The sequence below is a fragment of the Procambarus clarkii genome, chromosome 8 (assembly GCF_040958095.1).
Source record: "Procambarus clarkii isolate CNS0578487 chromosome 8, FALCON_Pclarkii_2.0, whole genome shotgun sequence".
Taxonomy (NCBI): Eukaryota; Metazoa; Arthropoda; class Malacostraca; order Decapoda; family Cambaridae; genus Procambarus; species Procambarus clarkii.
This window is the reverse complement of record NC_091157.1, coordinates 2,870,376-2,887,875: the sequence shown is the minus strand read 5'-3', so window position 1 is coordinate 2,887,875 and position 17,500 is coordinate 2,870,376. Positions and strand designations below refer to the sequence as shown.

At 40.1% G+C, this 17,500-nt stretch overlaps 1 protein-coding gene across 1 annotated transcript in view; it reads right to left on the bottom strand.

Moving 5' to 3' along the window:
- Positions 1-17,500, bottom strand: part of LOC138359459 (S-antigen protein-like) — a 55,060-nt gene that overhangs the window by 4,316 nt on the left and 33,244 nt on the right. The window contains exon 3 of the mRNA XM_069318646.1: positions 5,518-5,773. Coding sequence (XP_069174747.1) covers positions 5,518-5,773 — 256 coding nt within the window. The remainder of the gene's footprint in view (positions 1-5,517; positions 5,774-17,500) is intronic.

Below are 17,500 nucleotides of genomic sequence, written 5' to 3'. Positions count from 1 at the left end.
ATATATATATATATATATATATATATGTGGGAACCGACCTGTGAGATTTATATTTATTTAATTTATATGAATTTATATTTACGTTAATTTATATACTTCGATAGCAATTTGTATAATAATGAGTGGACTGTATTTCTGCGATAATCTCAATCTCACAAATCGATCCTCTACACATTAGGGGGGGTTTAATAGTTTATATATATATGCAGCCAATCAAACTACAAAATTAACTACATACATTGAAGAGGTTCCTTATCTTATAGTACAGCAGGTTAGTCCACCAGGTATAACTAGGGTGTAGCCACCAAATTATCCTCTTTGAGGCAGCTTCCATCACCCAGTAACTGGTGCACAAAATCTTGCATCCTCGTCTTGACCTGTCAAAAGGGCGCTAACTGTGAAGCCAGAATCCTATATATGACAAGTATTTCAGAGAAAACTGTACATGGAACATGAAGACCTGGCTTAAATACCTTTAGTTTGAGGCTTCCACGTGATCTAACCGGGTCACCCTATATCCTGACATTAATGGCCATAAATGAATGATAAACGGGTTTCGGAAAGAACACTTAACTTGAATTGTAGACATCGTGTTGGAGATGGTACCTTTGGTTTCCATAACACTACGTCCAAGTAAAATTAACAGGAGCCGAATTTGCTCCAGTGTGAGCCTCTGGTCTAGTATAAACAATGGCTGTTTAACACTCCATACTATTGACGTTACTGGCCGACATTGTCCAGATATGATAGGAGCTAAATTTGCTCCACACGTCTCGGAGGTGACACAACAATGGCTGCCCTCCTTCCTCCCTCTGACGCCTGGCTTACATTGTCCACATGTCAGAAAGTGATAGAAGGGTCACATTTACTCTACTTTAATATTGATAATTAAGTTAATTTATATAAGATGTTTTTATGATGGTAAAGTCCAAAGACTAATGTATTTAAGAATAATTCCCACCATAATAGGTGGTGAATTATAATAGTGTGTGGTGATGATATCCCGTTTTCTTTAGACGGTAATTCCACTACAAGTTACGTTTTCTATGGGTAACTTGTTGGTAATACAGCTATTATCTGTATGATATTATTATTAAATGGTGTCGGATTTTCCGACAATATATATATAATATATATATATATATTATATATATATATATATATATATATATATATATATATATATTATATATATATATTATATATATATATATATATTATATATATATATATATATATGTCGTACCTAGTAGCCAGAACTCACTTCTCAGCCTACTATTCAAGGCCCGATTTGCCTAATAAGCCTAGTTTTCCTGAATTAATATATTTACTATAATTTTTTTCTTATGAAATGATAAAGCAACCCTTTTCTCTATGTATGAGGTCAATTTTTTTTTATTGGAGTTAAAATTAACGTAGATATATGACCGAACCTAACCAACCCTACCTAACCTAACCTAACCTATATTTATAGGTAAGGTTAGGTTAGGTAGCCAAAAAAAGCTAGGTTAGGTTAGGTTAGGTAGGTTAGGTAGACGAAAAAACATTAATTCATGAAAACTTGGCTTATTAGGCAAATCGGGCCTTGAATAGTAGGCTGAGAAGTGCGTTCTGGCTATTAGGTACGACATATATATATATATATATATATATATATATATATATATATATATATATATATATATATATGTCGTACCTAGTAGCCAGAACTCACTTCTCAGCCTACTATGCAAGGCCCGATTTGCCTAATAAACCAAGTTTTCATGAATTAATTGTTTTTCTACTACCTAACCTACCTAACCTAACCTAACCTAGCTTTTTCGGCTACCTAACCTAACCTAACCTATAAAGATAGGTTAGGTTAGGTAGGGTTGGTTAGGTTCGGTCATATATCTACTTTAATTTTATCTCCAATAAAAAACAATTGACCTCATGCATAATGAAATGGGTAGCGTTATCATTTCATAAGAAAAAAAATAGAGAAAATATATTAATTCAGGAAACTTGTCTTATTAGGCAAATCGGGCCTTGCATAGTAGGCCGAGAAGTGAGTTCTGGCTACTAGGTACGACATATATATATATATATATATATATATATATATATATATATATATATATATATATATATATATATATATATATATATATATATATATATATATATATATATGCAGAATAACCACATGTGAAAAATAGAAAATGCTTAACGCGTTTTCGGCGAATTAGCATTCTACTTTGCTATGATGAAGGCGAATTAGCCGAAAACGCGTTAAGCATTTTCTATTTTTCACATGTGGTTATTCTGCATATATATATATATATATATATATATATATATATATATATATATATATATATATATATATATATAATATATATATATATATATATATATATATATATATATATATATATATATATATATATATGTCGTACCTAGTAGCCAGAACTCACTTTTCAGCCTACTATGCAAGGCCCGATTTGCCTAATAAGCCTAGTTTTCATGAATTAATTGTTTTTCGACTACCTAACCTACCTAACCTAACCTAACCTAACTTTTTCGGCTACCTAACCTAACCTAACCTATAAAGATAGGTTAGGTTAGGTTAGGTAGGGTTGGTTAGGTTCGGTCATATATCTACGTTAATTTTAACTCAAATAAAAAAAAATGACCTCATACATAATGAAATGGGTAGCTTTATCATTTCATAAGAAAAAAATTAGAGAAAATCTATTAATTCAGGAAAACTTGGCTTATTAGGCAAATCGGGCCTTGCATAGTAGGCTGAGAAGTGAGTTCTGGCTACTAGGTACGACATATATATATATATATATATATATATATATATATATATATATATATATGTCGTACACACACATATATATATATATATATATATATATATATATATATATATATATATATATATATATATATATATATATATGTGTGTGTGCAATAATTGGCTGTTGATTGCTGGTGTTGACTTCTTGATGTGTAGTGCCTCGCAAACGTCAAGCCGCCTGCTATCACTATCTATCGATGATTTCTGTGTTGTTTACTAGGATTTCTCTGGCGATGGTTTGGTTGTGGGAAGAGATTATATGTTCCTTAATGGAGCCCTGTTGCTTATGCATCGTTAAACGCCTAGAAAGAGATGTTGTTGTCTTGCCTATATACTGGGTTTTTTGGAGCTTACAGTCCCCAAGAGGGCATTTGAAGGCATAGACGACGTTAGTCTCTTTTAAAGCGTTCTGTTTTGTGTCTGGAGAGTTTCTCATGAGTAGGCTGGCCGTTTTTCTGGTTTTATAGTAAATCGTCAGTTGTATCCTCTGATTTTTGTCTGTAGGGATAACGTTTCTATTAACAATATCTTTCAGGACCCTTTCCTCCTTTTTATGAGCTGTGGAAAAGAAGTTCCTGTAAAATAGTCTAATAGGGGGTATAGGTGTTGTGTTAGTTGTCTCTTCAGAGGTTGCATGGCTTTTCACTTTCCTTCTTATGATGTCTTCGACGAAACCATTGGAGAAGCCATTATTGACTAGGACCTGCCTTACCCTACAGAGTTCTTCGTCGACTTGCTTCCATTCTGAGCTGTGGCTGAGAGCACGGTCGACATATGCGTTAACAACACTCCTCTTGTACCTGTCTGGGCAGTCGCTGTTGGCATTTAGGCACATTCCTATGTTTGTTTCCTTAGTGTAGACTGCAGTGTGGAAACCTCCGCCCTTTTCCATGACTGTTACATCTAGAAAGGGCAGCTTCCCATCTTTTTCCATCTCGTAAGTGAAACGCAGCACAGAACTCTGCTCAAATGCCTCCTTCAGCTCCTGCAGATGTCTGACATCAGGTACCTGTGTAAAAATGCCGTCAACATACCTGCAGTATATGGCCGGTTTCAAGTATCCTTGGTGTCCTGTTTGCAAACTTCTACATGGGTACCATCGAGCAAAAAGTCTTAGTCGACATGAACTTGAAACCGGCCATATACTGCAGGTATGTTGACGGCATTTTTACACAGGTACCTGATGTCAGACATCTGCAGGAGCTGAAGGAGGCATTTGAGCAGAGTTCTGTGCTGCGTTTCACTTACGAGATGGAAAAGGATGGGAAGCTGCCCTTTCTAGATGTAACAGTCATGGAAAAGGGCGGAGGTTTCCACACTGCAGTCTACACTAAGGAAACAAACATAGGAATGTGCCTAAATGCCAACAGCGACTGCCCAGACAGTTACAAGAGGAGTGTTGTTAATGCATATGTCGACCGTGCTCTCAGCCACAGCTCAGAATGGAAGCAAGTCGACGAAGAACTCTGTAGGGTAAGGCAGGTCCTAGTCAATAACGGCTTCTCCAGTGGTTTCGTCGAAGACATCATAAGAAGGAAAGTGAAAAGCCATGCAACCTCTGAAGAGACAACTAACACAACACCTATACCCCCTATTAGACTATTTTACAGGAACTTCTTTTCCACAGCTCATAAAACGGAGGAAAGGGTCCTGAAAGATATTGTTAATTGAAACGTTATCCCTACAGACAAAAATCAGAGGATACAACTGACGATTTACTATAAAACCAGAAAAACGGCCAGCCTACTCATGAGAAACTCTCCAGACACAAAACAGAACGCTTTAAAGAGACTAACGTCGTCTATGCCTTCAAATGCCCTCTTGGGGACTGTAAGCTCCAAAAAACCCAGTATATAGGCAAGACAACAACATCTCTTTCTAGGCGTTTAACGATGCATAAGCAACAGGGCTCCATTAAGGAACATATAATCTCTTCCCACAACCAAACCATCGCCAGAGAAATCCTAGTAAACAACACAGAAATCATCGATAGATACAGTGATAGCAGGCGGCTTGACGTTTGCGAGGCACTACACATCAAGAAGTCAACACCAGCAATCAACAGCCAAATATATATATATATATTATATATATATATATATATATATATATATATATATATATATACATATATATATATACATATATATATATATATATATATATATATATATATATATATATATATTCCATCTCGTAAGTGAAACGCAGCACAGAACTCTGCTCAAATGCCTCCTTCAGCTCCTGCAGATGTCTGACATCAGGTACCTGTGTAAAAATGCCGTCAACATACCTGCAGTATATGCAGGTATATATATATATATATATATATATATATATATATATATATATATATATATATATGAGTGTCAGACCACGGAGGAAAATTGAAACAGGAATTTCCTTAAGTACTTTTGTATATTAATGCATCTTCAGAAGATGTGGTTTTACAGATCGAGTACTGGACATAAATAGGCAGGAGAGAATGGTGGAGTGAGGTGAGGTACAATACGTGTACACTGCAGAGGGCCTATTGGCCCATCTGATGCAGCCCATTGGCCCATCTGATGCAGCAACCACACACACAGGCCCACACATAGATAATTATAGCATAAAATAGTAAATATTTACAATGAATTAGTGAGACAAATGTGTTCCAATGATCCTACTTGATCATTAGTAGGATCATTGGAACACATTTGTCTCACTAATTCGAAGTCCTCCAACAATATGAGCTGCTCGAGTTGTTCTTTCGTCTTCACCTTTCGAGATGCACACCATTCCTGAAAAAGTCGTTCCTTGATGTTCGCAAACTCTGTGAACGTGTGCTCGGAGGTCTTCTTCAGGTTCCTGAACTGTTGCCTATAGGCCTCCGGCACCAACTGATAAGCCATGAGCACTACCTTCTTCACAGCGTCGTAATCACTGGAATCATCAAGTGACAACGTGGAGTAGGCAATTTGAGCCTTCCCAGTGTGAGAATTTTGGTGTTACTTGATTAAGTGGGAATAAATGAAATTGGTATAAGGAATTGAGCTCGGAAAATTTCTAAGAATTTTCTTTATTCTTTAACCTTTATTCCTGTCGTGATATTCAATTAGGTCGCCTGAGGAAGGACTTGCTTAGCTAACACACCAGTGTAGTAAGCAGCTCATTCCTCACTTTGGGACCATGTATGAACAATTGACTAGGCGCGAGCAAACGCAGAGACCCCAATAAAAATTGAAATCCCCTCCACTTGAGCCGACGACCTTCGCAATTCGCCGAAGCGAATCTAACGAGTAGGTCCTGGGCTCTCACAACAATAATTTATTGTTGTGTGGTGCCGTATATTTGGTCCATAACTCAGAATCAGTCTCAATTATGATTAGTCGAGTGTGAAGAACACTTGCATAACAATAATAATGTGTGGGGAGTAACGAAAAGACAGAGTTAAACATAACAACTTAGTTTATTCAATAAAGTGCTAACTACTACAACAAAACAAAAATAAATATCAATGACGTTACTCGAAATCCTTCCTGTGACACTATCAATGACAGCTAGACACCAGCCCCTCGGACTGCATAATGAACTAACTCGAACATAAGCGTGACCACAGAGGAATCAACAAGCAAGAACTAACAGATCTATAATCACAATTACAACAAATGACACAGTGGGTTCTGAAACACGTCTCCAGTAACCTCCTAACTGTTCTACGCCTCAGTGCAGTCTACACCTGCAATGGCGGTTGCAATGCAATCAAATCAGTAGTCTTTCAATGACAACAATGACTAATGGGTTCACTGGCAACTCCATCACCCTTCCTCAAATTAATCCTTACGTCAACACTCCGTCCCAGGGACGATCAACAATCAATAACAATTGATTTACGTTAATAACACAATAACATTTACGTTAATTTAATAACTCTTACAACTGTCACTAGTAACGCGGAAATTACACAACACTCTATCCGTCGAGCATTCAGTGAGAAAATCCCATTAATCTCTGTACTCACAGACAGCGGATTAATCTCTTTACTAGTTACGTTAATTTACGTTAATCGGTTACAATGACTCAAGGATGGTAAACTCAGATTTACAATGTCCAACGTGCTTTAGAGTAATTAATTACTATCCTCAAGATCAATAATTAAACAATTAAATACGCAACCTTTCACACTGGCTCAGCAATTTACATTAAGGTATGAATTCCGTCTGAGCCTTCGATACTCAGACCAATTCAGGTGGCTAATAACAGTAATTAGCACCAAGTTTACGTTATTCTAAAATGACGTTACTCCTCCCACGAGTCAATCAAGTGCCGGTACTTCCGGGCAGATAAATAACGACGTTACGTTAATGGAACAATGGAGCCTTCGTGTGAGTCGATCAAACAAGGATCGTGGTTTATTACTTTGACTTCCTGAAACACGTCAATTACCCGGCCCACTGACCGTTAATTACGACAGACAATACTCTAATTCTTATCTGGCTGATGGCTAGGCTCCTTGAGACTACCGTAGCTGCTTGGCAGGAAAGTAAATTAACCCAAGCGTATTCTACGTTACTCAAATTGTCAAAGAACAAATTCTCTTAAAGCAATGGGCGCTCTCTTGGTTACGTTATATTAATTGCCTCGCAATCACCTCACTGAATACTGGACTTCGATGTCCTTCCAGATAACAGGAGAATATATGTGTACCCAAGTACTCGTCTACAGCCGAGTTCACCCACGACAATGACAAATCACAGTGATTTACGTTACAATCCGGTTGCAATGACAATACTGCAGAACCTAGTAAAATAACATACAGGACATGAACCCTCTAGAACACTGCCCCACAATTACTTTACTGGACTGCAATCACATACGGTGATTGCTCAACACTAGCAACAATCACTATCAAATAACAACCCCTTTGCAATAACACACACAGCAAGTACTCTAATTTCTAAATATTAGAATACTAAACAACACTTACTGTTGCAAATGACCAACAGTGCGCTCTAAATAACCCTTTAGAACACAGGTTCACATTTTGCAATCACCACAGTAAATAACACAATAACACTGGGCACCGTGACACTACGATCATATATATATAATTACTGCTGACACATGTAGCCTACAGGTATCAAACGTTATTGGGAACACTAAGGAGATCTCGCACTCCTTAAATCACATGGGTGAGTGATTTATCGATCCCGCAGGCCAATAAACACTACCGAGAATTACGTTACTCGACAGAGCGACGGCTGTCACTGGAGACAGCCTCGTCACTCACCAAATTCTACCAAATATTACGTTAATACTGCAACCACAATACATATATATATAAATCACACTTGTCACGGCCCTGGGAACAATACAAGAAATTAAGATCACACTGTGGTACACTCCACAATAATCATTGCCAGGAATACTGACGTTACACACACTAACCTGAGCGCTCAGTGTTGGAATTCCACACCTGCAAAACTACACATGGAAATATCACTCTGTCCAACGGACGATCAAAGATGATTTAATTACCACAACGGAATAATATAATATTATGTATACTCTGTTCCCGTGTGTACCCACACACACACACATGCAATTTGATCCACATATCCACAGATTTGATCCTGGAGATCCACAGATCTCCAGGATCAGCTCTTGATACTGGTAATGGTCCAAAAGGGCCGCCACTTACGGGCTATTCATGCCCGTGCCACCTTTTGGATGACTTAATCTTCATCAATCTTCCATTTGTATAGATCTACTTGTCTTCACCTGACCCATTACTGGTATAAATCTAACACACCTTGTATTTCTTTATTTACGGCTATTCATGCCCGTGCCACTCTTGGGTGGCTAATCTTTATCAATCAATCATCAATCTATTTTCTTACCAGTCGCACCTCCACAGATCTCTAGTATCATCTATTGATACTGGTAATGGCTCAAAAGGGCCACCACTTACGAGCTATTCATGCCCGTGCCACGTTTTGGGTGGCTTCATCTTCATCTTAACACATTCATAAGGGAGACATCTCCCGTCATGCAGGGTGCATTCGCACCTCCACAGATCTCCAGTATCAGCTTTTGATACTGGTAATGGCTTAAAAGGGCCACCACTTACGGGCTATTCATGCCCGTGCCACCTTTTGGGAGGCTTAATCTTCATCAATCAATCTATTTTCTTACACGGGAGGCATCTCCCGTCACGCAGGGTGCAGTCGCACCTCCACAGATCTCCAGTATCATCTATTGATACTGGTAATGGCTCAAAAAAGCCACCACTTACGGGCTATTCATGCCCGTGCCACCTTTTGGGTGGCTTAATCTTTATCAATCAATCAATCTATTTTCTTACCACGGTAGACATCTCCTGTCACGCAGGGTGCAGTCGCACCTCCACAGATCTCCAGTATCATCTATTGATACTGGAAATGGCTCAAAAGGGCCACCACTTATGGGCTATTCATGCCCAAGCCACTTTTTGGATGGCTTAATCTTCTCTCTCTCTTTATTTTCTTACACGGGAGACATCTCCCGTCACGCAGGGTGCAGTTGCACCTCCACAGATCTCCAGTATCAGCTCTTGATACTGGTAATGGCTCAAAAGGGCCACCACTTACGGGCTATTCATGCCCGTGCCACCTTTTGGATGGCTTAATCTTCATCTATCTATTTTCTTGCACAGTTATAGGCCCGCTCCTGTGCCAGGTAAGTCCACTACGGGCTCACCATAGCCCGTGCTACTTGGAACAAAAATTTCCAAGTAGCGAATCTTAAACAACAACAGTATTTTCTTATGACTTTAGAACGAAACATGTAGGTTCGAAATGTTGTGTAAATTGTATAAGTGCAATAAATTCTGCAGTTATTTATTTCTTTTTCTTCACCTAGAACGAAGATGACCTTTGGAGAACTCCTCTTCCAGTTAAACCAATTTGCTAGAACATTAGTCAGACGGATAGGAGCCCTAAATAAAAAAATCAATAGAGAATGTGCAGTCATATTCAACGAGATTATATATATATATATATATATATATATATATATATATATATATATATATATATATATATATATATATATATATATATATATATATATATATATATTATTAAATATGACCGAAAAAGTAAGCTTAATAATTCTAACACGAATTTTCTCAATCTTTCGTACATTACGCTTCACTGTTGGAGGTAAATCAAAAATCAATTCTCCAAAATTCATTTTTATTTCTAGTCTGACGCGACACGGGCGCGTTTCGTAAAACTTATTACATTTTCAAAGACTTTTAGTTCACAAATACACAACTGAATAGAACTTACGTATCTCCGATTTTATATCTACATTTGAGTGAGGTGGGAGGGGTGATGTGGCATTAACACAAGACAGAACAAAAGGGGATATTAATAGGGTATTAAAAGTATCAACACAAGACAGAACACAAACAATGGGTATTGAATAGAAGTGTTTGTAGAAAGCCTATTGGTCCATATTTCTTGATGCTTCTATATTGGAGCGGAGTCTTGAGGTGGGTAGAATATAGTTGTGCAATAATTGGCTGTTGATTGCTGGTGTTGACTTCTTGATGTGTAGTGCCTCGCAAACGTCAAGCCGCCTGCTATCGCTGTATCTATCGATGATTTCTGTGTTGTTTACTAGGATTTCTCTGGCGATGGTTTGGTTGTGGGAAGAGATTATATGTTCCTTAATGGAGCCCATTTGCTTATGCATCGTTAAACGCCTAGAAAGAGATGTTGTTGTCTTGCCTATATACTGGTTTTTTTGGAGCTTACAGTCCCCAAGTGGGCATTTGAAGGCATAGACGACGTTAGTCTCTTTTAAAGCGTTCTGTTTTGTGTCTGGAGAGTTTCTCATGAGTAGGCTGGCCGTTTTTCTGGTTTTATAGTAAATCGTCAGTTGTATCCTCTGATTTTTGTCTGTAGGGATAACGTTTCTATTAACAATATCTTTCAGGACCCTTTCCTCCGTTTTATGAGCTGTGGAAAAGAAGTTCCTGTAAAATAGTCTAATAGGGGGTATAGGTGTTGTGTTAGTTGTCTCTTCAGAGGTTGCATGGCTTTTCACTTTCCTTCTTATGATGTCTTCGACGAAACCATTGGAGAAGCCGTTATTGACTAGGACCTGCCTTACCCTACAGAGTTCTTCGTCGACTTGCTTCCATTCTGAGCTGTGGCTGAGAGCACGGTCGACATATGCGTTAACAACACTCCTCTTGTACCTGTCAGGGCAGTCGCTGTTGGCATTTAGGCACATTCCTATGTTTGTTTCCTTAGTGTAGACTGCAGTGTGGAAACCTCCGCCCTTTTCCATGACTGTTACATCTAGAAAGGGCAGCTTCCCATCCTTTTCCATCTCGTAAGTGAAACGCAGCACGGAACTCTGCTCAAATGCCTCCTTCAGCTCCTGCAGATGTCTGACATCAGGTACCTGTGTAAAAATGTCGTCAACATACCTGCAGTATATGGCCGGTTTCAAGTTCATGTCGACTAAGACTTTTTGCTCGATGGTACCCATGTAGAAGTTTGCAAACAGGACACCTAGGGGAGAACCCATGGCGACCCCATCTACTTGCTTATACATGTGCCCATCCGGGCTCAAGAAGGGTGCCTCTTTAGTACAAGCTTGGAGTAGTTTCCTCAGAATATTTTCTGGTATGTCAAGAGGAGTACAGGCTGGATCACGATACACTCTGTCGGCTATCATTCCGATTGTCTCGTCCACAGGTACGTTGGTAAACAGCGATTCTACGTCCAACGAGGCTCTTATCCCTGTGGCCCGTGTGCCCCGCAGTAAGTCAACAAATTCCTTTGGAGACTTCAGGCTGAAGGCGCAAGGAACATAAGGAGTCAGCAGGCCGTTGAGTCGCTTCGCCAGTCTGTACGTGGGTGTGGGTATCTGGCTAATGATTGGCCGAAGTGGGTTTCCAGGCTTGTGCGTCTTGACATTTCCATACGCATATCCAGGTTTATATTCCCCAATGATCTTTGGCAGGTGGAGTCCGGATTTCTTGGCGTTCACAGTTTCGATCAGTTTGTTGACCTTTGCTTTTAATTCGGCTGTAGTGTCCTTCGTATTATTCTGAGGAAACTACTCCAAGCTTGTACTAAAGAGGCACCCTTCTTGAGCCCGGATGGGCACATGTATAAGCAAGTAGATGGGGTCGCCATGGGTTCTCCCCTAGGTGTCCTGTTTGCAAACTTCTACATGGGTACCATCGAGCAAAAAGTCTTAGTCGACATGAACTTGAAACCGGCCATATACTGCAGGTATGTTGACGACATTTTTACACAGGTACCTGATGTCAGACATCTGCAGGAGCTGAAGGAGGCATTTGAGCAGAGTTCCATGCTGCATTTCACTTACGAGATGGAAAAGGATGGGAAGCTGCCCTTTCTAGATGTAACAGTCATGGAAAAGGGCGGAGGTTTCCACACTGCAGTCTACACTAAGGAAACAAACATAGGAATGTGCCTAAATGCCAACAGCGACTGCCCTGACAGGTACAAGAGGAGTGTTGTTAACGCATATGTCGACCGTGCTCTCAGCCACAGCTCAGAATGGAAGCAAGTCGACGAAGAACTCTGTAGGGTAAGGCAGGTCCTAGTCAATAACGGCTTCTCCAATGGTTTCGTCGAAGACATCATAAGAAGGAAAGTGAAAAGCCATGCAACCTCTGAAGAGACAACTAACACAACACCTATACCCCCTATTAGACTATTTTACAGGAACTTCTTTTCCACAGCTCATAAAACGGAGGAAAGGGTCCTGAAAGATATTGTTAATAGAAACGTTATCCCTACAGACAAAAATCAGAGGATACAACTGACGATTTACTATAAAACCAGAAAAACGGCCAGCCTACTCATGAGAAACTCTCCAGACACAAAACAGAACGCTTTAAAAGAGACTAACGTCGTCTATGCCTTCAAATGCCCACTTGGGGACTGTAAGCTCCAAAAAAACCAGTATATAGGCAAGACAACAACATCTCTTTCTAGGCGTTTAACGATGCATAAGCAACAGGGCTCCATTAAGGAACATATAATCTCTTCCCACAACCAAACCATCGCCAGAGAAATCCTAGTAAACAACACAGAAATCATCGATAGATACAGCGATAGCAGGCGGCTTGACGTTTGCGAGGCACTACACATCAAGAAGTCAACACCAGCAATCAACAGCCAATTATTGCACAACTATATTCTACCCACCTCAAGACTCCGCTCCAATATAGAAGCATCAAGAAATATGGACCAATAGGCTTTCTACAAACACTTCTATTCAATACCCATTGTTTGTGTTCTGTCTTGTGTTGATACTTTTAATACCCTATTAATATCCCCTTTTGTTCTGTCTTGTGTTAATGCCACATCACCCCTCCCACCTCACTCAAATGTAGATATAAAATCGGAGATACGTAAGTTCTATTCAGTTGTGTATTTGTGAACTAAAAGTCTTTGAAAATGTAATAAGTTTTACGAAACGCGCCCGTGTCGCGTCAGACTAGAAATAAAAATGAATTTTGGAGAATTGATTTTTGATTTACCTCCAACAGTGAAGCGTAATGTACGAAAGATTGAGAAAATTCGTGTTAGAATTATTAATCTTACTTTTTCGGTCATATTTAATAATATATGTCTACAGGAAAGACTGCTACCAAAATATACTAATATATATATATATATATATATATATGATATATATGGTTCAATTTGTTTTGCCTGACATTTATGCAACCAACCCTGAGGACAGCACACTCCTAGGTGCTCCTCTTGGAGGGAATGCCTTCGACGAGGTCCTTGGTAAGGAGATCACTGACCTGAAGAGGATGAACGAGAGGATTGAAGACATCGATGCTCATGATGCACTTTACCTCATCACCAGATGCTTGTCCCTCCCCAGGCTGACCTACTTTCTAAGATGTTCGCCATCTTTCAACAATATTAAATTAGAAGAGTACGACAGCTTGCTGAAATCAACACTAGAAAAAGCCCTCAATCTTTCCCTTAGCAACTCACAGTGGAAACATGCCTCCCTTCCTGTCAGACTCGGGGGGCCTTGGCGTACGCACAGCAACACAAATTGCTGTACCAGCGTTTCTGTCCTCTTAAGTAGCGTCTGACAACTTGGTGAAGGAAATCCTACCTGAGCACCTAGTTCAACAAGCAAGGGTACATGATCCCAGCTTCACAGACTGCACAACCAAATGGGTCTCTCTCGCAAGACCAGCACCCCAACCACCGCCTTTTGAAGCCCATAAGCAATCCAGCTGGGATCGCCCCATTGCCAACCAAGAAGCTGCGACAACACCACATGACACTGCCCGACTTAGAGCTGTAGCAGCTCCCCATGCAGGCGACTTCTTATTAGCAACCCCAATGTCAGCAACCGGCACCCGTCTCACACCGCAGGCCTTCCGAATTGCCGAGTCCCTCTGCCTCGCTGCCCCAATCCACACCGAATACAGGTGTATTTGCAGCGAGGCAGAGGTCGACATGTACAGACGGCATGGCCTCCTCTGCCAAAGGACAGGAGGATGGCATGCAAGACACGGCGAGGTTAACGACATTATTAAGAGAAGCCTTACCACAGTCGGTTGTCCAGCAGAGAGAGAGCCCCGTTATCTAATGTCCCGCAACTCTGATGAACCTGCCGGTCGCCCAGACGGAATCATGGTGAACCCCTGGAAGAATGGTAGACAGTTGGTGTGGGACTACACATGTATTTCAACTTTAGCCAACATCTATGTTGACTTCAGTGCTACATAAGCAGGAGGAGCTGCCAATCACCGGGAAGCAGCCAAGTCACGTAAATACAGAGACCTTGAGCACCACTACAATTTTGTCCCCATTGCCTCAAAGACACTTGGTGCCTGGGGTAAAAGTGCTGCTAGCTTTTTGAAGGAGTTGGGGTCTAAGCTAATCGAAACAACTAGAGACCCTAGAGCTGCCAGTTTTCTCTTTCAGCGCCTTAGTGTGGCAGTCCAGAGAGGAAATGCTCGCTGCATCCATGGTTACTGCCCGCCATCTGAGCTGGAGGAGCTATACAACTTGTGACAAGCAGCCTTGTACCCTGCATGTAATCAATATTGTAATTTTTTTGTGTAATGACATTTTCAAATAAAGTCAGATAAATATACACACATACCAAAAGAATAGGGGTGGTAGGAGAAGAAAATATCAGTGTTCAGTGAGGATCTACAAGGTCTTCTCTGAGTACTCTTTATTTTCTTCTCCGAAGCTATGGGTCCCTACACTTGCACCAGAGGTGGTACGCCTTCTATATAAAAAAATTATATTAATATATATATATAATATATATATATATATATATATATATATATATATATATATTTAATTTATATATATATCTTTGGCAGTTCATATTCCTTATGTTCTTAAGTAATATGAACGTCTGAATCCGCAATACATATGTTTTATGTATATCTTTAGTGTTTGCTGATTCTACTGACGATATAATAAAAAACGTGCTTTTACTAATGAAAGGTTTGGGATTTTTGCGAAAATTATGAATTTAGTTATGATAGTGGTCACGTGACTAGAATAGCTACCACATGAAGATAATTACGCCATGGATACTTCACCCAGCTCGATAGTGATCCCGAAGTCAACTTAATAACAACATCTGCAGCATTAGCTTGATGATTAAGGTAATTAATTGTAGTTATATTTTAAATAATAAATATCGTGGTAAACAAACATCGTGGTTTTCGTTTTTACAATGTTGTCGTGGACAAGGCAACGTTGCTGTGTTTGACCAACTCTGAGGATTTTAATAAACTGATTACATTCATCAACGCATGACCCGACTTCTTGCCTGAGGTCACTTGACCAGCTCGGGGTCAACACGTCACGACCATTAGAGTGCCCTGATGAGGTCTTGTGGCACGGAAGCACTGGTCAAAATTGTATAATTATTCTTCTGGCATTTTTGTATTCATTTGTCACACGACACTTGTTTGAACAGCCACTCTTGTGTGACAAATTATTTCAACAATTCCAGATGAAGAATAATTCAATTCTGACTAGTTCTTTCGTGCCATAAAACCATATATATATAAATACACACACACACACACACACACACACACACACACACACACACACACACACACACACACACACACACACACACACACACACACACACACACACACACACACAAAGACTTGGAAGAGAGAAAAAGACTTGGGGAGGGTTGATATCACGCCAGACCTGTCCCCTGCAGCCCATATCAAGAGCATAACATCAGCGACATATGTCATGTTGGCTAACATAAGAGTGGCCTTTAGAAACTTGTGTAAGGAATCATTCAGAACTTTGTATACCACATATGTCAGGCCAATTCTGGAGTATGCAGCCCCAGCATGGAGTCCATTCCTAGTCAAGCATAAGACTAAACTGGAAAAGATTCAAAGGTTTGCCGCCAGACTAGTACTCGAACTGAGGGGTATGAGCTACGAAGAGAGACTGCGGAAATTAAACCTCACGTCAAAGGAACTGATAATGGTAGATAAAGAGGTGGAAACAGATACACAGGTGGAAACTGAGTGCCCAAAATGAGCCACAGAGATATTAGAATTTGTTTTCTTTTTTTAGTGTCAGTGTGATTGACAAATGAAATGCATTAGGCAGTGATGTGGTGGAGGCTGACTCCATACACAGTTTCAAGTGTAGATATAATAGAGCCCAGTAGACTCAGGCACCTGTACACCAATTGATTGACAATTGAGAGCCGGGACCAAAGAGCCAGAGTTCAACCCCCGCAAGCACAAATAGGTGAATACAAATAGGTGAGTACACACAACAGTGAAAGAACAGGTGATGTAACTTACATCACATAACTTATTAACGGGTGAGGACAGGTACACAGAGAATGATAAAGAGGTGTGTGAAGAACTCAACAAGAGGTTCCAGGAGGTCTTCACAATGGAACAAAGTAAGGTCACTGTTCTAGGAGAGATGGCAGTAAACCAGGCGGCCTTGGAAGGGTTCGATATTACAAGAGATGAGGTCAAGAGGCATCTGTCAGATCTGGACGTGAGAAAGGCTGCTGGTCCAGACGGAATCTCACCATGGGTATTGAAAGAATGTGCAGAAATACTTTGCTTGCCACTCGCCATAGTGTATAGTAGGTCACTGGAACCGGGAGACCTACCAGAAATATGGAAGACGGCTAATGTAGTCCCAATCTACAAAAAGGGTGACAGACAAGAGGCACTGAACTACAGGCCAGTGTCCTTAACTTGTATACCATGCAAGGTGATGGAGAAGATCGCGAGAAAAAACAAATAACACATCTGGAGAGAAGGGACTTCGTGACACACCACCAACATGGGTTCAGGAAGGGGTAAATCTTGCCTTACTGGCTTAATACAATTCTACGATCAGGTGAAAAAGATTAAGCAGGAAAGAAAAGGATGGGCGGACTGCATTTTCTTAGACTGTCGGAAAGCTTTTGACGCAGTACCGCAGAAATGGCTGATGTATAAGCTGGAGAAAGAGGCAGGAGTATCTGGTAGGGTGCTCCAGTGGACAAGGGAGTACATAAATAATAGGAAGCAGAGAGTTACAGTGAGGGGCGAGACCTCAGATTGGCGTGAAGTCACCAGTGGAGTCC